General features: G+C 39.8%; 1 protein-coding gene across 1 annotated transcript; it reads left to right on the top strand.

The window, feature by feature from the left end:
* Nucleotides 1–894: 894 nt before the first annotated feature.
* On the top strand, nucleotides 895–24,868 carry NOL11 (nucleolar protein 11). Its single transcript, XM_027567899.2, has 18 exons — nucleotides 895–1,108; nucleotides 3,497–3,610; nucleotides 3,736–3,792; nucleotides 5,941–6,089; nucleotides 7,231–7,288; nucleotides 7,595–7,739; nucleotides 10,089–10,277; nucleotides 11,937–12,013; nucleotides 13,920–14,043; nucleotides 14,660–14,742; nucleotides 15,877–15,945; nucleotides 16,411–16,595; nucleotides 16,736–16,861; nucleotides 17,013–17,243; nucleotides 17,665–17,743; nucleotides 18,810–18,902; nucleotides 23,721–23,828; nucleotides 23,991–24,868. Exons 1-18 carry the CDS (start codon nucleotides 968–970, stop codon nucleotides 24,105–24,107), a joined length of 2,145 nt encoding a protein of 714 aa, XP_027423700.1. The 5' UTR covers nucleotides 895–967; the 3' UTR covers nucleotides 24,108–24,868.
* Nucleotides 24,869–26,274: the final 1,406 nt, after the last annotated feature.

Here is a 26,274-nt window from a genome sequence, read left to right as displayed (position 1 = left end):
AAAAAAAGAAAAAATTTATGGTATTTGATTTCTTTTCAATAGTTAAATATTCTTTTTTCCAGTATTGTAGTGTTGTAGCCATGAAGATCTGCCGCACACAAGGGGATCCGATCTGTGTGGATGCTTACTTTTAAATTTTGCCATTGATGTCAACACAGTACAGTACAGGTTTCTTTAGTAATTGCTTATTTAGATGGTTTCTCCCTAAGAACATGAACTACTTATCTTTTTGATTTTTTACATTACTTATTAAATCAATCACGTTTACATTAGAACTCTCTCCCAGAAATGATGTCTTGTTACAAATTGCCTGAGGGGACCGACCCTTCGACTTCACCTTCCACCTGGCCAGTTCTCATTAGCTGGAGAGCGCTTTGTCCTTAAGCTCAGAGAACAAAAGGAGACTGAGACAAGATGGGAGGTCCGAGACGTCTCGGGAAGGTTCTGAGAAGCAGGGGGATTAGGCATTTCACTTAGGTACAGCACTTTATCAAGAGTTTATCTAAGGAGGTACATTTATTTTCTTTAGCACACTGTTTCTTGAGGCCGTGGTAAGAATTCCCAAAGAGTTCACTTAAAGTAACAAAACAAAAAAACAAAAGAAAAAGGAGCTTATTTTTGTTTGCCTAGTTGCCACGCCCACCCTTCAGCCTGAAAAGTGCGCCGCAGCTGTAGCGCCTGTGCATAACAGGTAAGAGATCCCCAGCCTGCCACCCCTTCTCCGGAGGAGTACATCCGGGACTCTGAGGGGCGTGACTGGGAGGCGGAGTCTACAAGCAACGTCCCGGCTCCGCCCACCCGGCGGCGCCCACAGCCAGGCGCGCCAGACGCGCCCGCCAGAGGTCGCCGGCTCGGCAACCAGGTTTCTTATTTGACGAGTGTCTGTCCAGTCGGGTTCCTCGTTCTCGCGAGAGAAAGCGCAAAGCCTGCCGGGAGGGATGCGCTGCAGTCCGTAGGTTTGCCCAAAATGGCAGCCTTGGAAGAGGGTTTCACGTTGTCTGCGGTACCCTTGGGTGCCGGGCCTCACGGACTCCTAGGCGTGGAGCAGAGTGACAAAATAGACCAGTTTCTAGTGACGGACGGCGGCAGGACCGTCATCCTCTATAAGGTGAGGGTGATATGATCGGAGAGCGCCCCGCTGAGGTCTCGCCCCTTTCTGAGCACGGAGCCAGAGCTGCAGGTTTCTCACAGCTTCAGAAAGATCGTCGAGCGGCTTACTGGCCTCTCCCGGGCGCTGAATGAGGTCTAGAATAGAACTCGGTTGTTTTTCTGGAGAGAGAGGCATATTTCCGACTTGCCGGTGGCAGAGCGTCTGAGTGCACGTGGGCTAGACTCAGAAAGGAAAGGAAAACCTGTGCTTTCGCTTCGCATCTCCCGGAGTTTATCTAAGGCCTTAAGGTCCCCTCCCGGGGTTTCTGTTACCCCAGCTGTCCGCAGAAGGATTGAACAGCGATAGGGCGGGAGGGAATGACCGGCAGCGTGGGAACAGTGGTTTAACTTTGTGCCCATACACTTTTTCCCCCCTCTTTGGGGAAAAAAGGTTTGCGGATTGTTTTGTTTTATTTGAGTTCTTAGTAGCTTGATGGGAATCTTGATTCCGAGTGAGCTGTCTACTGCCAACTGACTACACGCTGTAAATCCTGGAGTTGTCTTGGGCCGGCTCTATAGGTCCCGCCTCCTTTTTATCCAAACTATTGACTCACCACTCCTTCTAAACAGTTTAGCTTTTAGTGGTCTCATGGAAAGTAATTATTTTTATCTGGACTGCTGAACATAGTTTCCCGTGTCTTTAAAAAGCTAGCTATCTACTTCGAAGTTTTGGAACAGGTTGCCAACATTCCCTAAGGTGTTTGCTGGTCTTGAGTCTCTGATGACACTGTTGGTTTTTACCTCCACTCTTAAGTGGACTTAAAGTTTTGCAATTCCTGCATAAAAATACAGTGACTGGAATTGGCATGATCCCAGCTATACCTACTCAATTTCCCATGCCCCTGTTCCAAGGCACAGTGGAATCCCATTCTTTTGTGTACTATTTACTGAAAAGTGTTGCTAATTTACTTTTCTTTTAGTAACTTAGTTATGTTTTCTTTTCTTTTTTTTTTTTTTTTTTAGATTTTATTTGACAGAGAGAGCACAGGCAGGGGGAGTGGCAGGCAGAGGGACAGGGAGAAGCAGGCTCCCCGCAGAGTAGGGGGAACCCCGGGGAGCCTGATGTGGGACTCCATCCCAGGACCCCGGGACCATTGAGCCACCCAGGCGTCCAGTTCTATTTTCATTTTAATTAATTTTAAAAAGTTTTTTACATTTTTTTAAAGATTTATTTATTTATTTGAGAGAGAGAGGGAGAAGCAGACTCCTGCTGAGCAGGGAGCCCGAAGGGGGGCTCATCCCAGGACCCTGAGATCATGACCCCAGCCAAACGCAGACACTTAATCAGTCGAGCCACCCAGGCACCCCAAGTTTTTTATATTTCTAATTGTAGTAAAATACACACAACATACAATTTACTATGTTAACTATTTTTTTTTTTAAAGGTTTTATTTATTTATTCATGAGAGACAGAGGAGGAGAGAGAGAGAGAGGGAGAGAGAGAGAGAGAGAAGCAGAGGGAGAAGCAGGCTCCAAAGAAGCAGGGAGCCCGATGCGGGACTCGATCCCAGGACCCCGGGATCATGACCTGAGCCGAAGGCAGACGCTTAACCATCTGAGCCACCCAGGCGCCCTATGTTAACTATTTTTTAAGTGTACCGTTCAGGGTATTAAGTATGTTTACGTTGTGCAGCCATCACCACCATCCATCTCCCAAACTCCTTTCATCTTGCAAAACTGAAACTCTGTACCATTAAGCAATAATTGCCCATTTCCCCAGCCCCTGACAACCACCATTCTACTTTCTGTCTTTAGTGGAATCATATAGTGTTTGTCTTTTTGTGACTACTTACTCTTTTCATTTAGGAAATTTATTAAATTATTTTTTTTATTTTTTTATTTTTTATTTTTTTTTAAAGATTTTATTTATTTATTTGAGAGAGAGAATGAGATAGAGAGAGAGAGCATGAGAGCGGGGAGGGTCCGAGGGAGAAGCTGACTCACTGCTGAGCAGGGAGCCCGATGTGGGACTCGATCCCGGGACTCCAGGATCATGACCTGAGCCGAAGGCAGTCGCTTAACCAACTGAGCCACCCAGGCGCCCAAATTATTTTTTTTAAAGATTTAATTTATTTGACAGAGAGAGACAGCGAGAGAGGAAACACAAGCGGGGGTAGAGGGAGAGGGAGAAGTAGGTCTCCCGTGAAGCAGGGAGCCCGATGCGGGGCTCGATTCCAGGACCCTGGGATCATGACCTGAGCCGAAGGCAGATGCTTAACGACTGAGCCACCCAGGCGCCCCTAAATGTTATTATTTTAATTTTTTCTTTGTCTTGATTGTAAATTTAATTGCTTATAATGTCTGAAATTGACTTTTTGAATATTTTATGTTATCTTGATTTTACTAGGTTTCTGATCAGAAACCCTTGGGAAGCTGGTCAGTGAAACAAGGTCAAATTATAACATGTCCAGCTGTGTGCAACTTTCAAACCGGAGAGTATATTGTTGTACATGATAATAAGGTGAGTTTTAAAACTTTTTATATAATAATATATACAACAGAAATCAAATGTTGATTTATTAACTATTTGTGTTAGATATAAGTAGAAATTGGAATGCTTTTTTAACTTGTGTGTGTTGATTTAAGGTTTTGAGAATATGGAGTAATGAAGATGTAAACCTGGATAAAGTGTTTAAAGCTACAGTAAGTTTTTTCTTTTCTTTTCTTTTCTTTTTTTTTTTAAGATTTTTATTTATTTGAGAGAGAGAGCACAAGCTCGGAGAGGGAGAAGCAGGCTCCTGGCTGAGCAGGGAGTCTGATGTGGGGCTCAATCCGAGGACCCCACGATCATGACCTGAGCCAAAGGCAGACGCTTAACTGACTGAGCCACCGAGGCTCATACATTAGTCTTTGGATTTTCTAATGTGTCTATTAGCTTATTGGTGAGATGGAGTAATTTGTAACGTAGTATTTTGCTTATCTTAAATACACCTGTGAAAGTGACCATAAAAGTTATATCAGCTTTTCATTCATATCTTGGAACACATCTTAGTTCATGAGTTAGTATGTTAGAAAATAGAAACTTTATTATTACATGAGATTAAGGATTTAAATAATTCCTGAATGATACGTTTGCAGTTTTTTCCATGAGTTTAGATGTTTATGGTGCTTCCCATGTGAGAACTTCCCTGTGCCCTTTCTTAAAATAAGTAGAACAGACCCTGCCAATTTTATACATTATATATTTTTAGAGTGCACAGAATGCAATAAGAAAGAACCTTGAGTAACTGCCTTTTCTACTGATGACCTAAAGTGTGTATGTGTTTGTTTTTTTTTAAAGATTTTATTTATTTATTTAATTGACAGAGAGAGACAGCGAGAGAGGGAACACAAGCAGGGGGAGGGTCAGAGGGAGAAGCAGGCTTCCCGCCGAACAGGGAGCCCGATGCAGGGCTCGATCCCAGGACCCCGAGATCATGACCTGAGCTGAAGGCAGTCGCTTAACCAACTGAGCCACCCAGGCGCCCCAAGTGTGTGTGTGTTTTTAACGATTTATTTATTTGAGAGAGAGAGCATGCACAAGTGGTGGGGGGGGGGGTCGTTGCAAGGGAGAGGGAGAGAGAGAATCTCAAGTAGACGCCCCTCTGAGCACAGAGCCGGACGAGGGACTCGATCTCACAACCCTGAGATCGTGACCCTAGCCAAAATCAAGAGTCATAAGCTTAACAGACTGAGCCACCCGGGCACCCCTCACCTAAAGTGTGTTAATTAACTTTTCTTACTTATAAAATGAGGGTCTCAAACTAGGGTAACCTTGGAAGTCCCTTCCAGTTCTAAATGTCTAACTAAATATAACTGGCAAATTTTAGAAGTGGCACATAATAGAACTGGTTGAGATACGATGGCAGTTATCACTTGGACCCTTGAAACTTCCATCTAGCTTACTGTGTGGTCTCCTGGCCCTAGTCTTTTTGTTTACCTTGCAGTAACACGATCCTTAATTTTACAGTGGGGTTAACTTCTTTTCTTGGGCTTACAGGCTGTAGTTGTAATTACGGCATCAGTCTTTATCTAGCACCAGAACTGCTTAAAACCTCAGTAGTGGCTTCGTTTATACTTCTCCCCACCTCAGGTTTTGGAGATCCAGGTGGTACCTAACCTCCTAACCACTCACAATGGAAGGATAAACCAAAAATGCATACAAATGATGACTTTAAGGGTTGCTCAGTCAGTTAAGTGTCTGACTCTTTTTTTTTTTTAAAGATTTTATTTATTTATTTGAGAGACAGAATGAGAGACAGCACGAGAGGGAAGAGGGTCAGAGGGAGAAGCAGACCCCCCGCTGAGCAGGGAGCCCGATGTGGGACTCGATCCCGGGACTCCAGGATCATGACCTGAGCTGAAGGCAGTCGCCTAACCAACTGAGCCACCCAGGCGCCCAAGTGTCTGACTCTTGATTTAGGCTCATGTCATGATCTCAGGGTCATGGGAACAAGCCCCACATTGGGCTCTGCACTCAGTACAGAGCCTGCTTGAGATTTCTCTCCCTCTGCCCCTCCCCCTGCTCACCCATGCTCTCTCTAAATAAAAAATAAATAAAATCTTCTAAAAATAAATAAAATCTTTAAAAAGTGATGACTTAGAGAGAGCCCAGGGATAGGGTAGGCCGAAGAGGAGCAAAAGGCTTCTGTATATATTTCATGTTGTGCGTTTGACTTTGGAATCATATAAAGCTGAATCAAAATGAAAACAAATCAGTTCTTAAAAAATAAGCTTCCTGTAAAGGTCCTTATTCTCTTAGGTAGCAACTGTTTTAGAATGTTTTAAAGACATGGTGTTCTTGTGTTCTAGTTGTCAGCTGAGATAAACAGGATACATTCCATACAAGGGACAGAACCGTTAGTGCTCTTCAAGAAAGGTGCTGTTCGCCGTTTGGAGGCCTTGCTTGCAGAGCCCCAGCAGAAGATTGAAACTGTTATCTCTGATGAAGAAGTGATTAAGTAAGTTCCAATACTTGTAAATGAATTTTTTCCATAATAAAAATGTACTGTGCCTGTTTTTTATAACATTCTTTCCCTTGTTCAAAAGTGTTTTGGTTGTAAACCTAATAAAAGCTTAATTAAAAACCATTTGTATGCCATTGACCAAATTAGCATCCTCCAAAAACCTCTAGAGTAATAGGTGATTGGGGAAACTGTAGGGTCATATGAGTCCTGTTTTGATGGCAGAAGACTGGATAGTAAGTTATTTGAAGATGAAGTGGGTAATGCCACGAGACCAAAATCTCTGTTTCTCTTATATTGCCCTGACTGCCAAGGTCAGAACCCTTACCCCTGAGAACAAGTACAGTTTGTTGTTAGTGACATCATGATAGTGTTTTGAGCACCCTGCTTTCCCAGATTCTGGAATAAAACTGGGAAAATGACTCACTTTCATGATTTCACATTTCTCCAATCCCCATTATTTTATCACAGTTCCTGTTTAGTTAACTTGCTTCCTGTCCTAGCCCACTTGATGCAAGCTAAATTTCTAAAAGTCAAAGGGAAGGCTTGTACTTAGTGAACAATGTAGACAATGAACAGGTGTATCTTGGACTGCCCTGTTGAAGGCCTCTAATGTGTGAGCAACTGTGCTTGGAGGAAATCTTTAGGAAAATGGGATACAGGTAGATGACCTGAGTTCTTGGCCACTTTGCCAGAATCTGGCTATGTAGCCTTGGTTACAAGCCCTTTACCCTCCCTGTACCTCATATCCCTCTGTCACTTAAAGAAGGCGGGTGAGATCCTAATGTTTTCCTCAGAGCACTAGTCCCAAAAGTGACTGAAAAAGGGGAGGGGAGGGATCAAATAAGTTGAATAACACTGCATACTGTCACACACCCAACCCTTTGGAACTTTACGATTCACATGGTCTTCAAAGCTCTGGGAAGTTCAGCAACTTGCAGTTAGTCCACAAATGCATTTGACAGAGAAATGCTTACTCATTCTCTGTGATGTGTATTTTGAAGCACTGAATTAAGTTCCATGACATCTCTTTGACTCTAAAAAATATTTAATAGAAAATATTCTCTGAAATTTAGATTGATAAGTTTCTCTCAGCTCGTGATTTGGCATTTTATAATTTTTCTTCCTATTTTTTTAGGTGGACAAAGATTTTCATGGTATTTAGGCATCCTGTTTTAATCTTTATTACTGAAAAAGTAAGTGATAGCTTTCATTCCTGGGGTATTTTGTGACATTTCCAACTTACATATATTATTTTTAAACTAAAATTGGGCTTTAGTATTTCTCTCGGAAGATTTTTTTTTTTTTATTGTGTGTCTTTTTTAAATACTAAAAAATCTGCTAGTTACAAAGAAATATTTTTTAGAACATTTTTACTTTGGGCAAGAGGTTTTTAAGCACTCGTTAAAGTAATTAGAAGAGAGCAACAAGTGGCTTTAACATTTAAATATAGTTGGTTGAAATGGGAATATTTTTAAATAAAATAACCTTTTTATGTGCAGCACGGAAATTACTTTGCTTACATACAAATGTTTAACTCACGTACCTTAAGCAAATACACGCTCTTACTTGGACAAGAAGAAAAATCTGTTATACAGAGTTTCAGTGCATCTGTGGATCGGAAATTCATCTCTTTGATGTCATTAAGTAAGTGTTTTTCTTTAAACTTTCAGAGATCGTAAATAAAGGATGGTGGGTTTTCTGAGTTAAGAGTCTTAGGTTTTTTGCAGTTTTCTATTGTAGCACTTTCCTTCACATGCTTTCTTAGAAGCATTTGTGCCTTCATTTTTTGCACTTTGCCATATCTGGTCATGCATTAAGTCAGTGGTTCTCTGTAGGTAGCTTTTATGTCTTAAGATTTATCTGGTTAGAGGGCGCCTGGGTGGCTCAGTCAGTTAAGCGTCTGCCTTTGGCGCAGGTCATGATCCCAGGGTCCTGGGGTCGAGCCCCGCTTCGGGCTCCCTGCTCAGTAGGGAGCCTGCTTCTCCCTCTCCCTCTGCCTGCCACTCCCCCTGCTTGTGCTCTCTGTCTCTCTGTCAAATAAATAAAATTTAAAAAAAAAAAAAAATTTATCTGGTTAGAGTTAAGCAGTAAAAGTTACACCAGAAAGAAGGGGTGCCTGGGTGGCTCAGTCCATTAAGCATCTGCCTTCAGCTCAGGTCATGATCCTGGGGTCCTGGATTGAGCCCCACATCAGGCTCTCTGCTGAGCAGAGAGCCTGCTTCTCCGTTTTCTCTCTCCCTCTGCCTCTCCTGCTTGTGCTTGCTCTTCTCTCTCTCTCAAATAAATAAAATCTGTTAAAAAAAAAAAGATTTATCATAAGCAGTAAATAATAATATAATACCAATAAAAAAGGGAAAAATAATCTTTTATCTTTATCATCATAAGGCCAGGTTCTTTGATACTGTAATTAGTGAAGCATAAAATAAGGGGCGCCTGGGTGGCTCACTCCGTTAAGCATCTGCCTTTGGCTCCTGGCATTAAGTGGGTTCATGATCCTGGGGTCCTGGAATCAAACCCCTCATTGGGCTCTCTGCTCAGTGGGGAACCTGTTTCTGCCTCTCCCTCTGCCTGCCACTCTGCCTAGTTGTGCTCGCACACGCGTGCTCTCTCTCAAATAAATAAAATCTTTAAAAATAAATAAATAATAAACTAAGGTTGGTATTTAGTGACTCCTCTAATTCTCTTTTCTAGCCTTAGATTTAGGGTACCCTTCTTTGAACAGTGGTGGAGGCAGGTGAGTTAAAGGAATCTAACAAAGCATTCATGGCCTATGCCAGCCAGCATTTTATAGATTTGTTGATGCCTTGTAGGTTATCTCTATCTAATGGTCTAAAGTATAACCCTGATCTTAGGTGACTAGGAAAAAGGAAAATGCCTTGTGGTGTCCTCTTCATCCTGTCCTTTATGGCTCCTCTTGGAGTTGTCTTGAGAGAATTAAGGGAGGAAAAAACAAGGACATTATTTCCATATTATCACAATTTAAAAATCTTTTTATTATCTTTTTTTTTATTAGTTTCAGAGGTAGAATTTAGTGATTCATCAGTTGCATATAACACCCAGTGCTCATTACATCAGGTGCCCTCTCTAATGCCCATCACCCAATTATCCTTTCCTCTCACCCCAATTAAAAAATCTGTGAAGGTTTTTAATGTGCAGATGTTTGCAATGGCTGTTGAGAAAAAGTTCCCATCATTTATCTAGAAGGTCTTTGGAATCCACTTAATGCCTTTGTTTAAGAGGGACTGGTTTTCTTATCGTTTAATCTGTAAGATATACTTAGAGGTTTGTATTGATTTGGTTTAGTTTGGTTTTTTAAGTAGGCTTCGTGCCCAGCATGGGGCTTGAACTCCCAACCCTGAGATTAAGAGTTGCATACTCTACCGACTGAGCCAGCGAGGTGCCCCAGATACACTTATTGTTAAATGAAAGTTTACGAGTTAAGTTTTTAGCTCACTGAATGAACACTGAAATAAGGGAGTCTGAACTAAAGGGTTGTAAAATCTTCCTGTAACATAGCTAGAACCACAGTAACATGCCAAAATTCAATTGACTTGCCAAAAAACAGTAATTTCGTATGGTTTTCAGGGTGATGTGCCAAAAAAACAGTAATTTCCTACGGTTTTCAAGGTGATATATTAACGAGAAATGTCATGTATAGACCAGAAGGCTAATTAATTTTGAGTGTGAGGTATATCCTTTTAGTGACTAGATTGTCTGTCTTCCTGCAGTTCCCTCTCATATTTTAAGTTATTATTAAGTATTTAGCTGTTGTGACATTTCTTACTGAGAGTTTTATTAATATTCCTCCTTCAACTTTAGATTTGTAGTACCATTTAAGGGAAAGCATAGAGCGATGTGATTGTTAAATTTGTTTATTTTTCTGGGTGTATCCTGTATCAAATTGGTACAACTTATAAACAACCTAGTACATTTAACTATAACAGATGTAGAACTGTCCTTCAACTGATAATAACAAATACTTGTTTCCAACAGGCTCTGATGGATGTATATATGAAACCTTGATACCAATACATCCAAGTGACCCAGAAAAAAATCAGAGGGTGGTTAGGTCACTGTTGCTCAAGACTGTGGTGTCTGGTAATGCTCGAAATGGTGTTGCACTCACCGTCCTGGATCAAGATCACCTAGCAGTCCTAGGACCACCGCTACCAGATTCCAAGGGTGACTGAAATCTGATCACTTAAGAAGTCCTTGGGATTTTTCCTTCAAAGTGTACCTTTTAGTCTTTTTCTTTTTTATTTATTATCACTTATTCATTTTCTCTAGTGTCGTACTCAGATTATTTTTGTAGCTTCCTAACTCTCCTTGAATAGGTCTGTGATTTCATCTTAAATTTGTTAATATTTTTAAAATTATTTTATTTTATTTATTTATTTATTTTTACTTCTCTCTACACCCAACACTCAAACTCACAACCCTGAGATCAGGAGTCACATGCTCTACTCACTGAGCCAGCCAGGTGTCCCATCTTTTTAAAACATTTCCTTGTATCACTACCTTGCTCATGACTAATGTCTTAAAGGAATAAAAACTGCCAATGTCTGTGCCAGCCCATAGGCATTTGATCATTGGTAAGCCTTGTGGTAGGGATTCGAATTCATAGCCTGGTGACACTTCAGCAGAAAGGAAATCCACTGGACTTGGACAACTTGAAATTCAGGGACTGCTAGTATGCCTTTTCATCTCTGACTTTAGAGCATCGTTCTCATTTTCACCTCACCTTGCCCCCCAAATACCCCTCCACACACACACACACACTTGTTGTCTGGCACAAAGAACACATTTGTTCCTGGCCAGTGCGAGATTGGGGTCTTTCAGGCAACGCTATGAAATTCAGAATCTTTTGTCTAGTATTCGGGCTCTCTACAGTCTAGACCCCATCCACCTTTTCCAATCTCTTTTTCTCAATTTCAGAGCACGAATCCTTTGATTTATTCAGCCCGGGCTCCCTGCTGTACACTTAATCGGCCTGTCCTCGTCTGTGTACTTTGTTCTTACGTTTCTCCCTCTTATTATTAAGATAGGAGCTTCTAGTTACAGCATTTTTATAGCTAGCTATACTGGGCCAAGCATTTTATGTATATTATCTTGTTGGTATCATTTAATCTTCCAACAATACTAGGAGAGAAAGAGGTTACTAATAACACTCCTGCTTTACAAATAAGCAGACGGGTATTGGATAACTAAGTAGGACTCTTTACTTAGGCCGTAGACCTTACTGACCTTCAGTGCTGGGTCGGCACTTTACCGTGCTGTGCTCCTCTCTTCCCCACCGTCATCCCGCTTTCTGGTTCTTGCCCTAACCCTCAAAGCCTGGTAACTACTGTTAGAGCTTCCTGTGTCTCTTTCTAGAGTGTTTTCACATGTGTACAAGCAAATACTACTACTTATTTTTCTTTCCTCTTCTTTTTACATGAATGGTAGCATACCATTAACACTTGTGCACCTTATTTATTCACTTACCTGAGAGGTCGTAGAGCCCTTTCCATATCAACATTTATTACTAATTTATTATGATTGTTATTATTAACACTTTATTTTTTTAGGGCAGTTTAAAGTTCACAGCAAAATTGAGGGGAAGGTATGTAGATATCCTGTATGCCCCCTCCCCCCACACGTGTCCACTTCTTGTCGTAAGATCTCATTTCCTTGAGTTTCTGTGGCAATCACTATCTATATTACTCATTTAATACCTAATAAAGCAAGACTTATGTGTTTAACTATGACTCTCCCTAGTCTCCCCACTTCCTTCCTCACCACCCTCAGCGTCACGTATTTATATGTGGCACGACATCTGAATTTGTATGTCTTATTTTATAGAATGCCTCTCCATATGGAACACAAAATTTCAAACACTACAGACTTCCAAAGAGCTACCACAGGGGACTAGTGGTCAAGTAAGTTTTTGTTTTGGGGGATTTTCAAATTTAGTTACTTTTGTGCATGATAAATATAGTATAAAGGAAGAGACTTCAGATTTAAATAATTTGGCAGTTTTTGATTAAAATAAATAGAGAATTATTTTTTACCTGCAAGTTTATTGTTTCAGTTTTTGTTAAGTCTGTCACTTTTCAGTTATAGGTAATTTTAGATCAAGGGAGAACAATGAGTAAATAAAACATAGCTGTTCTTTGGTTTGATGTTTTTACTTCTGTATTTGTTGATAAATATTTTTATTTTTTAAGTATTCTCTCCATCCACTGTGGGGCTTGAACTCACAACCTCTAGATCGAGAGTCACATGCTCTATTGGCTAAGCCAGGCAGGAGCCCCTACTTTTGTATTTTGAACCATACGCCAGGGCTGTTAACTTTTCCTAATAAATTAGGCTTTTAGGTTATATGGTAAACATTATTGTGGAGTTACATAAGAATTACAATTTTTTAAATATTTGAGAAAGACAGAGAGGGAGAGCAGGCACGAGCCGGGGGACAGGCAGAGGGAGATGAGCGAGAGAATCTCAAGTAGGCTCCCTGATGAGCGCAGAGCCCACCACGGGGCTCTATCCCAGGACCCTGAGATCATGACCTGAGCCGAAATCAAGAGCTGGTCGCTTAACTGAGCCACTCAGGCGCCTCTTAACAGAAGAATTATTGAAGAGTTAAAATTTCAGCCAACCTGACCAAACTTCCTGAGGCAGGGGTCCTTGTGTATTTTGTCACCCATTTTATCTTCAGTGTCTGTCTATCAAAGGTGCTCGGTAAGGATTGGTTGTTTAGTGAATGCATATTCATATATAAACATAATGTAATCAGGATAATACGACGTTACAAATAATTGTGATTAGAGCATAAGGAGACTGGATTTCACAGCATACGGTATAATTTTAATTTATATTTAAACAAATAATAACAAAATTAACCATTCACAGTTCTACCACTCTAACAAACTTGTTTGATTTCCATGTTCCTTTAAGCTTTTTGTTCATATATCTGTCTTATATTTTACTATTTTAAAAATTGCAATGATAAGATAGAAACAACATTAAATTCTGCTTTTTTCATCTAGTACGTCATGAACAGAGTACCCTGTTACAGTACCCTTAGTAATTATTACATTAATAGATGTATAACGGTGGCAGTATTACTTTTAAATAATTTAATTAGGGGCGCCTGGGTGGCTCATTCGTTAAGCGTCTGCCTTCAGCTCCGGTCGTGATCCTAGGGTCCTGGGATTGAGCCCCACGTTGGGCTCCCTGCTCAGCCGGGAGTCTACTTCTCCCTCTCCCACTCCCCCTGCTTGTGTTCCCTCTCTCGCTGTGTCTCTCTCTGTCAAATAAATAAAATCTTTTATGTATATATATATATATATATATATTTTAAAGATTTTATTTATTTACTTGACAGAGAGAGACACAGCGAGAGAGGGAACACAAGCAGGGGGAGTGGGAGAGGGAGAAGCAGGCCTCCCGCCGAGCAGGAAGCAAGACCCTGGGACCATGACCCGAGCCGAAGGCAGATGCTTAACCCAGGTGCCCCAATAAAATCTTTAAAAAAAAATTAAAAATAAAGATAAATAAATTAGTTAATTATTTTAAATGCATATATTGATCAGATTTTTATGAGTAAAGGGTGTCTTTAAATTATGCTTTATTCAGATGTGGGCAAAAATAAGAGCTGTGTAACCCTACCCGGGTAATAAGTTGTACATGTGAGATTATTCTGAAAAGTTGCTTAACTTTGTTTTGTCATTTTTTGTTATATTAAGATAGCTCATACCGTAAGTTATTGTTATAAATGCAACTCAGATCTTAGAAGCAAAAAAAAAAAAAATTGCTTACATTTTTTATAACATTTTTTTGTAGCTCTGGTATTACGGGGAAAATTTATTTATGCTACATGGAAAATTTCTTACTGTGGTTCCATATAAGTGTGAAGTATCTTCATTAGCAGGTGCTCTTGGAAAACTCAAGCATAGTCAAGATCCAGGTAGGAACTTCTGTTTGTGGTTTTTATTTTTTGTTTGTTTTTTAAGTAACCTCTGTACCCATTGTGGGGCCTGAATTCATGACCCCTGAGATCAAGAGGTGCATGCTGTACTGATTGAGCCAGCCAGGCGCCCCAGGACCTTCTGTTTTTTATTAACATAAACCATTTTATTAACTTCCAGTTCGATGTAGATTTCTAAAACCATCAGTTTACAGAGCCCGTTTTTTGATGTTGAAATTTGACACTGTTCATTGAAGTTTCCTTGAGCCAGGTATCTACCCTGGGAACAGTCCCCATTGCAGGTATTGCTGCAGGCTGAAGAGCTACACTGTTTTAAACACCAGTGTTCTGACTTCAGGGGCAATGGGAGAGTCCCCCAGACAAAATCATGAATACTTGTACCCTTCTGGGTTTACCAGTGGTCTCATCTGTTGGCTTAGTGTTGCTGGGCACATAGCCTTAAACTGTATTGTGACGTACTGATCTGGGGTTCTCAGGGGAATTCAGTGATCTTTAAAGGCTCTCTTAAATGGTTGTTTTTTGTTGTTCTTTGATTGGTTGGCTAAATACAGTAGGTCAAAAAATTCCAGAAATTGTATACTTTGTGTTTTCTTAGGCCCTCAGACTGTGCCTCATTTTGTAAACTGGGAAACATCTCAGGGATATGGACTTCAGAACTCAGAGCAGTCGAAGAGAATTGTAAGTTTGGTAGTTGAAATAGAAATGTTAATGCAAATATGCAAAAAAAAAGGTGGAATTATCTTAATGACTCGCATCCCTACAACGCTTATAGCTTTGATCTTTTTTTAATTTAATTTAATTTTTTTTGGTGCAAAATGGTGGTTTATTAAAGCATGGGTCCTGTCCCTGTGTTGGGGCAAGTAAGGAAAAGAGAGGTTTCAAAAGAACTTTCGTATGCTAAAGAGGACTGACATACAAGATACCAGAGCCATTGTCAAGCTTGTTTCTTCCCCCAGCAAGGTATTAACATTAAAACAGTTGGGAGATTTCTGGAAGAATGTCACACACGTCCCACCCAGAGGGGGGAGTGGGGTGGGGTGGGAGAGGTTGTGCATATTATGCTTTGTCTTCAGCTGGGCCCTTCTGCTCCCTCATCATTTCCTCCCTGAGCAGTTTTGACCCTTAAATCTAAGGTTGTTGAAGGCAGAAGGTCTCATTTTCTGTAACGTCCTCCCGCTGAATAGGGGCGTAGAGATGTCCCTACCTAGGGGAGTTACAAAAGGGGAGGCAGCTGAATCTAAGGCTGAAAGGAAGTCAGGAAGTATCTCTGTGGGTGGTTAGGAATCATCTGTTGATGTGAAGTCATCCTAGGGACCGAGTCTGGCACTAAGTGGCAAGATACTGGTGAGGAAATCTGGAGTGGGTGGTGTTAAGTCCAGGGGGTGCTCTTCTTGATGGGGTTTTGGAATATAGGTGAAATTCGGTGGGGTGAGGTCCGGAGTAGACGACCAAGAATTCTTGAGACATCGTTGGTGCAAAAGGGTGGTTTATTAAAGCACAGGGACCAGACCGTGAGCAGAAAGAGCTGCTGCCCCGATCTTTTTTTTTAAAAGAAGATTTATTTGAGAGAGAGCACGCGTATGCCCATGACTGGGGGGAGCGGTAGTGAGAGAGGGAAAAGCAGACTCCCCACTGACCAGGGAGCCTGATGCGGGACTCGATCCCAGGACCCTGGGATCATGACCTGAGCCGAAGGCAGCCACTTAACCGACTGAGCCACCCAGGCGCCCTAAAATATTTTTAAACGTTTTTGATGAGAGCATAAGTTTCTTTAGGACACTTTGAGATCCTAATCAATTTACTTCATTCCAGTTAAGGAGAAGAAAAATTGAAGTGAGTGTACAGCCTCCAGCATCCAAACAACTTTTGTCAACTATAAAGGTAAATACAATATTAGAAATATGAAAAATCAACTCAGGTGGTTAAAAGCAATCCCATCTACTTTTCATTCTAATTTTTATGATCCTGTTTTGTATCTGTAGCTCACAGTTGTGTAGTGTATTAAGGTTGTCAGAGCTATCCAGTACTTAGCTTATTTGGCTCTTACTAAGTACTTTGCGAGGTCAGTGTAGTGGTGGTGGCCTCATCACTATCTCTTTCCCCTTTGCATTGAATATATTTATAACTTAGCCTCTTAAAGAATTTGATTTCTAAACCCTGGCATTGTGTTTTGTTTTGTGTTGTGTTTTATAGTCTGTCTTTGTGCAGTGAATTGTAGCATCAACTCCAATTTCACGGCAATGCATGAATACTGTTAATGATTTAAGAAAAGGTTGAGCTAGGAACTTTTAAGTTCAGAGTGACATTAATGTACCAGACTGAATTCTGTTACTTCTGCCCTTTCAGAAAGATTCAGAAAAACACATTGAAGTAGAACTATGTAAATTTTTGGCTATTAAGCAGACACCTGACTTTCATACTGTTATTGGGGACATAGTATTAGAACTTCTGGGAAGACATAAAGCAGAACCATCATTTTATCCCCGGAACTCTCTGATGCAGCTTGTCCAAACACATGTGCTTTCTTACAGGTAAGTGTTTCTGTATACCAAACTTGATATGCATAACTTTTTTGACCTTGTTTTTTTACTAATTTTCACACTCTGAAAAAGCTTATACATATTGAGATTTTTCTTAAGATACAAAAATGAGTCACGGTGTTTTGTCTTAGCCTGTGCCCTGGCTTGATGGAGGTTGCCTTAGAAAAAGCAGATGTACAGATGTTACAGCTCTGTCTACAACAGTTCCCTGACATTCCTGAATCAGTCACCTGTGCTTGCTTAAAAATTTTCTTGAGGTAAGTTAGAAGCCGATGGTCCTTTTTCGTTACTGCATTTTTAATCTTTTACATTACTTGATTTCTGAAACTTTGCTTACAAAATGAACATTTTTCCAGTGAGATCATGCAGTGATAAGGATTCATTTCTCACTTTCAATTAACATGGTAGCATTAATGATGACAGTCTTCAAGAAGCAGAAATCAGTATGGAATCAGTTTCTGACTATAGTGATTCTGTGCAAGAGGAGAAAATGGAAGAGCAAACGGAAATTCTTCACAATGGCTTCAGTCCTGAAGAGGAGAACTGTGATAACTGTGATCGGGGGTTAAATGAAAAGCCTCGGGCCGCAGCAGAGGAGACCACTTCGTGCCCTGTGATACCAAAGAGAGCCGCTCTGCTGTATCCTTTGAAACAGTTTCCCGGCCTCGTCTCTTTACCTACAGTCAAGTGCCACGCGGTACCTAGGGAATAAATAGATCATTGCAAATGCTTGCTTTTCTGTTTTTCTATCTTTTTCAGTTTCTGCTGGAAAATGGAGTATATGCAAACAACTTACTTAAGCCTGATTTAAGAAGCTTTGTGAAGGCAGAAGTTTTATCTTTTCTAAAAATTAGTATTCTGGATAAATACCAGTTAACACGGGTGAAATATTCCAAGTGACCTCTAGTATTTATGAGAAAGTTCAGTGATAGAGCTCTTTGAGAAAAGCAAAACTTCCTATAAATTTAGAAGAGATATCACTGGGGAAGGGAGTTACTCATAATTTCAGTAGAAAAGCCTTTATTTAGTGAAAACAAGGTTTTCCTTTAGTCCTAAGTAGAAACGCAATTCTTCATTCAGCTTATAGCGAAATGTTTCTTCTGCCTCACTTGAAAGACATCCCGGCACAACATGTCACTGTAAGTGTTCTTAGACATCCTATAGAATTTTGTTTCTGGTTTTTTTTTTTTTAAGATTTTATTTATTTATTTGAGAGAGCGAGAAAGAGAGAGAGAGCACCAGATGGGGGAGATCAAAGGGAGAAGCAGACTATCTGTTATGCGGGGAGCTTGATGCGGGGCTCGATCCTCTGACACCAGGATCATGACCTGAGCCGAAGGCAGACACTTAACTGACTGAGCCACCCAGGCGCCTCTTATTTGTGGTTTAAATTTTACTGCTTAACTCTAACCAGCTTTAGGGCATTTGAAAGATTCTGAGGTTCTTTCATGTAAATAAGAGGTTTTCCAGCCCCCACGCTTAAAAATTGTGCCTAGGAGAGGAGTGACTTTTGGTTGGCAGATCTTTTTTTTTTTTTAAAGATTTTATTTATTTATTTGAGAGAGAGAATGAGAGATAGCATGAGAGGGAAGAGGGTCAGAGGGAGAAGGAGGCTCCCCGCTGAGCAGGGAGCCTGATGTGGGACTCGATCCCCACACTCCAGGATCATGACCTGAGCCGAAGGCAGTCGCTTAACCAACTGAGCCACCTAGGCGCCCTGGTTGGCAGATCTTAGCATGTTCCTAGTGCCAAGCCTGAAGGCCAGGTAATCCATCTAAGCTAAAAACAAGTGCCCAACTGGCTTGGTAGAACATGTGATGCTTGAGTTGTGAGTTCGATCCCCATGTTGGGTATAGAGATTACTTTTGAAATACATACGTACATACATATATAGATACATGTTTTGGGTGTTTTTTGTTTTTAACTAGAAACTAAAAATTGCTGAGAGACAGATTTTTTCTCTTCTACTTATTATTTACAAACAGAATAAGCTCCCCGGCCACCCCTCCCAAACCAGATGAACTCCTCATTGATGGCAAAAAACTGCATTTTATTCATTTTTGTGTCCCCAGATGTCTAGCATATTTGTTTGATGTATAATTAAATTCAATAGCTTCTTAAAATTCTTCAGTCTCTTTGTTAGCTTTATATAGAGAGAACATTTTTCTGTCAAGGTGATAAATTGTCGTTTTTCTTCCTACCCAGCTATTTCTCCAGTATTTGTATTTCCTTTATCTGAAGTGTAGTGAAAATGCTACTATGACTCTTCCTGGGCTACACCCTCCAACCCTGAACCAGGTAAGGTAATCATTTTTTAATTTATTTTTTTACTTTTTTTTTTTAAAGATTTTATTTATTCATTTTTTAATGATTTTATTTATTTATTTGAGAGAGAGAGAATGAGAGATAGAGAGCACGAGAGGGAAGAGGGTCAGAGGGAGAAGCAGACTCCCTGCTGAGCAGGGAGCCCGATGTGGGACTCGATCCCAGGACTCCAGGATCATGACCTGAGCCGAAGGCAGTCGCTTAACCAACTGAGCCACCCAGGCGCCCTTTACTTTTTATTTTAATTCAAGTATAGATAACATACAGTATTATGTTAGTTTCAAGTATACAATATAGTGATTCAACACTTCCATACAACACCCAGTGCTTGTGATGATTAGTGAACTCTTAGCCCCTTCACCTCTTTACCCCATCCCTCCACATACCTGCCCTCTGGTAATCAATGGTTTGTTCTCTCTGTTTAAGAGTCTGTTTTTTGGTTTGTCTCTTTTTTCTTTGTTCATTTGTTTTGTAAATTCCATATATGAGTGAAATCATATGGTATTTGTCTTTCTCTGACTTACTTCACTTAGCATTATACCCTCTAGATCCATCCATGTTATTGCAGATGGTAAGATTTCATTCTTTTTAATGACCGAGTAATTCTGTATATATGTACCACCTCTTACCCATTTATCTGTCGATGGACACTCGGGGTGCTTTTATAATTTGACTATTGTAAATAATGCTGCAATAAACATAGGTGTGAGATAATCTTTTTAATTTGACCTGGTACTGGGAAAACTGTAAAAAAAAAGAAAAATAACGTTATATATAATGTCAGAACTTGGAATTCAGTTGCTGATTTCTCTTTGTCTTCTGGTTCGTATGAACCTTCTCCCTCACCATATATGCAAACCATTGGAGTGAGAGGTGGGAAGGATCTCTCACTTTGGTAGATAGATTTTTAGAGCCATAATTCTATACTAAAGAACTTAAATACATCTTAAATTCCTGATTCTTTGGGACGCCTGGGTGGCTCAGTTGGTTAAGCGTTTCAGCTCAGGTCATGATCTCAGGGTTGTGAGATCAAGGCCCCCATCAGGCTCTGCATTCAGCACAGAGTCTGCTTGAGATTCTCTTTCTCTTCTTCTCCTCCTCCCCCAACTCATGCATGAGTGTCGCATACGTTCTCTCTCTAAATAAATCTTTAAAAAAAAAATTCTTGTTTCTTTATTGTGACCCTTTTCAAGAATTTTCTTAGCTTCTTTGGGAGAGGGTGATAATAAGTGTCCTAATCTCTTAAGAATAAGAGAATAAAGATTAATAAAAATGTTTTCAAAGAATTTCTTGATTTGAGAAGCAGTTTAAAACATTAAAAAGTTTATTGTGGTTAGGAGGAGGACCTGGCTGGCTGGCTGGCTCAGTCAGGAGAGCATGTGATCTTTGATCTTGGGGTTGTCAGTTCGAGCCCCACGTTGGATGTAGAGATTACTTAAAAATTTTTTTAAAAAAGTTTACTGTGGTCTAAGGATATGTTACCCTAATTAAGTGTTTGAAACCCTTAATTTGACTACTTAAAATTTTGTTAAGTAGTTAACTTTCGTAGTCAAAAATTCCAACAATACCAAAGGTTGCATCTCCACTCCTATAGTGCCTCTTAGGGATAACCAACGTTAAGAGTTTCTTTTAGGGGGCGTGAGTGGCTTAGTTGGATAAGTGTCTGCCTTTGGCTCAGGTCATAATCACAGGGTCCTGGGATCAAGACTGATGGCAGGATCCCTGCTCAGTGGGGAGTCTGCTTCTCCCTCTCCCTCCGCCCCTCCCCCCACTCATGCGCTTTATCTCTCTCTAGCTCGTTCTCTCTCTCAAATAAAAAAGTAAAATCTTTAAAAAAAAAAGTTGGGACGCCTGGGTGGCTTATTCTGTGGAACAGACTACTCTCAGATCTTGGGGTTGTGAGTTCGAGCCGCACGTTGGGTACAGGGATTACTTAAAAATAAAACCTTTACTTATTTATTTATTTTTAAATAAAACCTTTAAAAGAAAAAGTTTCTTTTTGTCTGGAAATTTTCTTTCTTCTTTCTTTTTTTTAAATTAAATTTAGTTTTTTTATTTAAATTCAATTAATATATAATGTATTACTTGTGTCAGGGATACAGGTCTGTGATTCATCGGTCTTGTATAATACCCAGTGCTCATTGCAACACATACTCTCCCCAACACACACCCAGTTACCTCATCCCTCCATCCCCCCCCCCCTCCATGGAAATTTACTTTCTATACCCTAATTTATCTTCTTCTTGTCTTTCTAACACAAATTAGATCATGGTATGCATGCTATTTGAACCTCATTCTTTTCATTCTGTACTGTGTTTTGGACATTTTGTAGAGCAGTTAACATACATCTGCATTATTCTTTTTTTTTTTTTTTTAAGTAATCTCTACACCCGGTGTGGGGCTAGAACTCACGACTCAGATCAAGAGTTGCACACTCTTCCAGCTGAGGCAGCCAGGCACCCCTTGCCTCATTCTTTTTAACCATGCATACTGTTTCATTTTGTGGAGAGTTTTTAATTTATCAGTCCCCTGTTGATTGGCATTTAAGTTTCAGTTTTTTTTACTATTTTAAACCTTCAGTGAGCATCTTTATACGGATATTCCTGTGTAATTATGAGAAAACACCTGTGGAGTAAATTCCCACAAGTGAAATTACTGAATAAAGGATACATACATTTTTAGTTAAAAATAAATTTTTTTTTAATGATCAACCTCCCCCCTGTCTTTTTTTCTTCTTACTAAGTAATCTCTACACCCAACATGGGGCTTTTGAACATACAACCCGGAGATCAAGAGTCTGCTCTTCTGACTGAGCCAGCCAGGTGTCCCACAATTTTAGTTTTGAAAATGCCAGTACCTTTCTGGAGGGTTGTGACCATCTTTTCTAGCCTATTTATAGCCCGTTCTTGAATTGCCGTGTTAGGTTCTTTGTCCATTTTTCAATAGCATTTTCTGTCTTTTTAATTTTGGCTAATAAAGAATTCTCTTTGTATTAAGAAGTTAGCCTTTTTGTTTTTTTAAGATTTTATTTATTTGACAGAGAGACACAGCGAGAGAGGGAACACAAGCAGGGGGAGTGGGAGAGGGAGAAGCAGGTCTCCCATGGAGCAGGGAGCCCGATGTGGGGCTCGATCCCAGGACCCTGGGATCATGACCCGAGCTGAAGGCAGACGCTTAACGACTGAGCCACCCAGGTGCCCCAAAGAAGTTAGCCTTTTTTGTGGAGTGTACTATAAGTACTTTTTTCCTATCACTTTTTACTTTTTTCAGTGTAATTTTTGCCATAGGTAAGTTTTTAATTTTTAATTTCATTTTTAAATTTAAATTTTTTTTGGTAAGATTTTATTTATTTATTTGACGGAGAGAGATAGCGAGAGCAGGAACGCAAGCAGGGGGAGTGGGAGAGGGAGAAGCAGGCTTCCTGCTGAGCAGGGAGCCTGATGTGGGGCTCAATCCCAGGACCCTGGGATCATGACCTGAGCCGAAGGCAGACGCTTAATGACTGAGCCACCCAGGTGCCCCTTAATTATTTTTTTAAGAGATCTTTTTATTTAGAGAGAAAGCATGGGGGGGGTAGGGCAGAGGGAGAGGGAGAAACAGACTCCCTGCTGAGTAGGGAGCCGGACATGGGCTTCAATTCCGGGACTCTGAGATCGTGACCTGAGCTGAAGACAGACACTTAACTGACTGAGCCACCCGGGTGCCCCTTTAAATTTTGATTCTTTAAATTATTAAGCTTTTCCTTTTTGGCTTCATTATGGTTATGTCATCCTTAAGGCTGTTCCTACTCTGAGAATATAAAAATAAAAATAACTACCCTTTCTTTCCTTGGTACATTCATGGTGTCCTTTTCTTTAATTCCTTGATAGGTATAAAATTTATTTTGGTGTAAGGAGTTTCGTAGGGATCAGCCTTCCCCTCTCCACCCAGATGGATAATCAGTTTCCTTAATGCTTTTTCATGACAAGTGATAATTTGCATGTTAACTACATCATCTGAAGACGTAGAACTGTGTAAAATACTTTAATAAATGTATTTAATAAATGTAATATATTTTAGTTCATGGTAGTTCATCTTCAATACACAACACCCTATTTTGGGGGCATAGTGTATATTTCAGAATAGGAGATGAGTGGGTTTTTTTGTTAACTGCCAATTTTTTTTTTTTTTTAGATTTTATTTTTAAGTAATCTCTACACCCAACATGGGGCTTGAACCCACAACCCTGAGATCAAGATTCTCATGCCCCACCAACTGAGTCAGCCAAGAGCCCCAATTAAAAAAAAATTTTTTTTAATAAAAAGTACTCATTCTTCTTGGATTAAATATCACTCTGGCTTTCTTTTTACTGATTAATGCTATGAAAAAGATTTCAGTTATGCTTGTGAAATAGCAAGTGTAAATCCAAAGAGTGTTTTTTATATTGGTTAGAAATTACTCCATTTCTAAACTTATTAAATTGTTTAGATTTCTGTAAACAAGACTAATTTTTATAGTGGATGTAATTCTGGACTTTGTAAAATGAATTAACCTAAAATTAAATTTAAAATCTTAACTTCGGCGCCTGGGTGGCTCAGTCGTTAAGCGTCTCCCTTTGGCTCAGGTCATGATCCCAGAGTCCTGGGATCGAGTCCCGCATCGGGCTCCCTGCTCAGCGGGAAGCCTACTTCTCCCTCTGCCACTCCCCCTGCTTGTGTTCCCTCTCTTGCTTTGTCTCTCTCTGTCAAATAAATAAGTAAAATCTTTAAAAATAAATAAAATCTTAACTTTCCTTTTCCTGTTTGTCTTCAGATTATGGATTGGATATGTCTACTTCTGGATGCTAACTTTACTGTTGTGGTAATGATACCAGAAGCAAAAAGACTACTGTTGAGTCTTTACAAGTTTGTGAAATCCCAGGTTTGTGATTATTTGATGTATACTGAGTTTTGTTGATATCCAGGTATCACTTAAATTTTAATTTATTCTTAAATTTTTATCTTGGAATAGTTATAGATAGTCATGGAGGATTTGTTCTTGTAGAAGTTATGGTAAAAGTTACTCTGAAACTTTTTTCTTTAGATATGCATTTGTTCCGAGCTCAACAAGATTGAAGTAAGTTTTCGTGAGCTGCAGAAACTAAGTCAAGAAAAGAACAATAGAGAATTATATTCAATTGAAGTGCTGGAACTCTTCTGATATTACCAGTTCTCCTTCATAGACATTTTATGAAGCTCTTTTATGTGAATTCTTCTACTCATCCAGACAAGAGATGTGTTTTGTTTGTGACTGTCTCTCAGTGACAAGAGAAATGTCAGCTAGTACCTGGACCATCACTTACTGATGCGCCTAGGTTGGACTGTAGGTTTCATGTGAACCTATTTTAGTTTATGGACAGTGGTGGGGAGAGGTTCTGAAACTTTTTTTAAATATGAAACTGAGCTGATTTAAGTAAACTTATTTGTGTATTGATAAAAATCTAATTTCTTACTGTGTGTTTTGATTAGTTCTTCATTTAGTTAAAAAAAAAAATCACCATTGAAACGGTGATTCTAAGAAGAATGTAGTTTTATCAGAGTCAAAAGCTGTCTCAGCATGTCTGTGCTCCCAAGTGACAAAGGAGGTGAATTCTGTAAGCAGGGTGGGGAAGGGTCTTTGTGCAGGCATATTGCTTCTCTTCTGCCACCTTCTTCTGTCCTTTACCTACTTCCACTTACTTTCTTTACATGCTCAGGAGTCACACAATACTTCTTTCCATTTAGTATCTCTGAGACTATCTTCATGATTAGTTGGCAACTTAGGCTTTTGTATTACTAAATAGTAAAAAAGTCTCTTCTGAAAATAGTTTTATAGGTTGATTGACCATAAAATTTCCCATTTTAACTCTTTGGATTTAGAACAAATGAGGGATTTTACGTAGATGAAATGGGTGTTTTGTTTCTTGAAAATAAACTCAAATATATCTTTGTTAAAAATGAAATCATTCTTTCAGGTGATGACCCTATAAATAACTTGAAACATTTCTGAGCTGTGCAATCTCTGTTGAGTAAATAATTTTGAAACCTGTTTTAACTTGAAGGGTTAAAATATGTTAAAAACAAAAATTCCTGTAAATTCTAGTGCAGAAATATAAGTTCAAATGTGATTGTAGAGCCCAGAATTATAGAATCCCAATTGCTTAATGTAATTTGCATTAGAGAAAGCCTTCATTTTATTTATTTTTTTTTCCCCCTAGGCAAAGAACTTTATTAACCTTGTTTCAAACTTTATTCCCAGGCTTCTTCAGCTTAAATAGCTGCAAAGAATGAATTGTGTATAAGCAAAAACTGAAAAGAGCTGCAGTGTCCAAGGGGCTTGGGCTTAAAAATATTAGAGATCTAGATTTTATCAGATCCATGAACAAAATTTTAAAAAGCAGTCATAATATAAAATAGCAGCTCCCAGTAACTTCTTCAAGTTTTATGTTCTTCAGAAGTTGACTCAATTCAGTTTGCTTCATTCTTGGAAGCTTCATCAAAATTCTCCACAAGATCTAGAACTTCATCATCCTCCTCGTCTCCGGTAGCAAGTGGTGCTTTTCCATCCACAGATTGTTTGGGCAGAGCTTCAGCCAGTCTTCTTAAACTAGTCAGACTGTCTGCACCGAGTTGGTTTAAGATACCAGGTAGCATTTCTGTCAGCTGCTTTGTCTCAGCATGGCCTGTAGTGGTGAAAGTGTTCGCTGCCAGTGATGCCTGAACTTTGGGGTTGTTAACATGGATCACTGTTCCTTGGCTTGTGAACATATTCACTTCTTCAATACCAGAGGTGTTGTTTACCCCTAACTTCTCTAAGGAGAACTGAAGTTTTTTTGTCATCTGCTGTAGCCGTTCTATGAACCACCTTCTTTCGGCGAGCGGTTCCTTTCCCACCAACGCGCACTTGTGCTGGCAGTTTGGCGAGTTTCTCCTGGTTCATGATAGTTTCTTTCATCTTGTTGGAGCGGAAATGGGACCGCACGGGGGAATAGGGTTGGCGCTCAGGGGGTCTCGGGCGGACCAGCAGAGATTAGGTGCACACACGAGGGGACGCAAGATGGCAGCTAAAGGAGAAGAAAGCCTTCATTTTAGTTCAGGCACTCTCTGTAAACTTTAGTTACAACTATGGCAATTAACAGACAGCTTCTTTTCCTCAGTCTGCTTAATCTCTCTTTAATCCTGAGAGAAAAGAATCACAAGGGTAACCCCATATATTAACTGTCATGCTCACTTTATATAATAGGACTTGCTCAATTTAAAGTGATGCAGTACTTCTCAGCAGAAATAAAAAATGCAAGTTTTCATAGTAGAGTTTCTGTATATGTCCTTGTAAATAAATAATACTGGTT

Source organism: Zalophus californianus, chromosome 16 (assembly GCF_009762305.2).
Source record: "Zalophus californianus isolate mZalCal1 chromosome 16, mZalCal1.pri.v2, whole genome shotgun sequence".
NCBI lineage: Eukaryota > Metazoa > Chordata > Mammalia > Carnivora > Otariidae > Zalophus > Zalophus californianus.
This window is presented reverse-complemented; position numbering and strand designations above follow the sequence as displayed.

Bases quoted from the DNA above. Each gene is read 5' to 3' on its own strand.
- NOL11 (XM_027567899.2), top strand. From the start codon at position 968: ATGGCAGCCTTGGAAGAGGGTTTCACGTTGTCTGCGGTACCCTTGGGT. The intron at 12,014-13,919 runs GTAAGTTTTTGT...ATTTTTTTGTAG, and splicing joins CACAGGGGACTAGTGGTCAA to CTCTGGTATTACGGGGAAAA. The intron at 16,862-17,012 runs GTAAGTTAGAAG...TTAACATGGTAG, and splicing joins TGCTTAAAAATTTTCTTGAG to CATTAATGATGACAGTCTTC.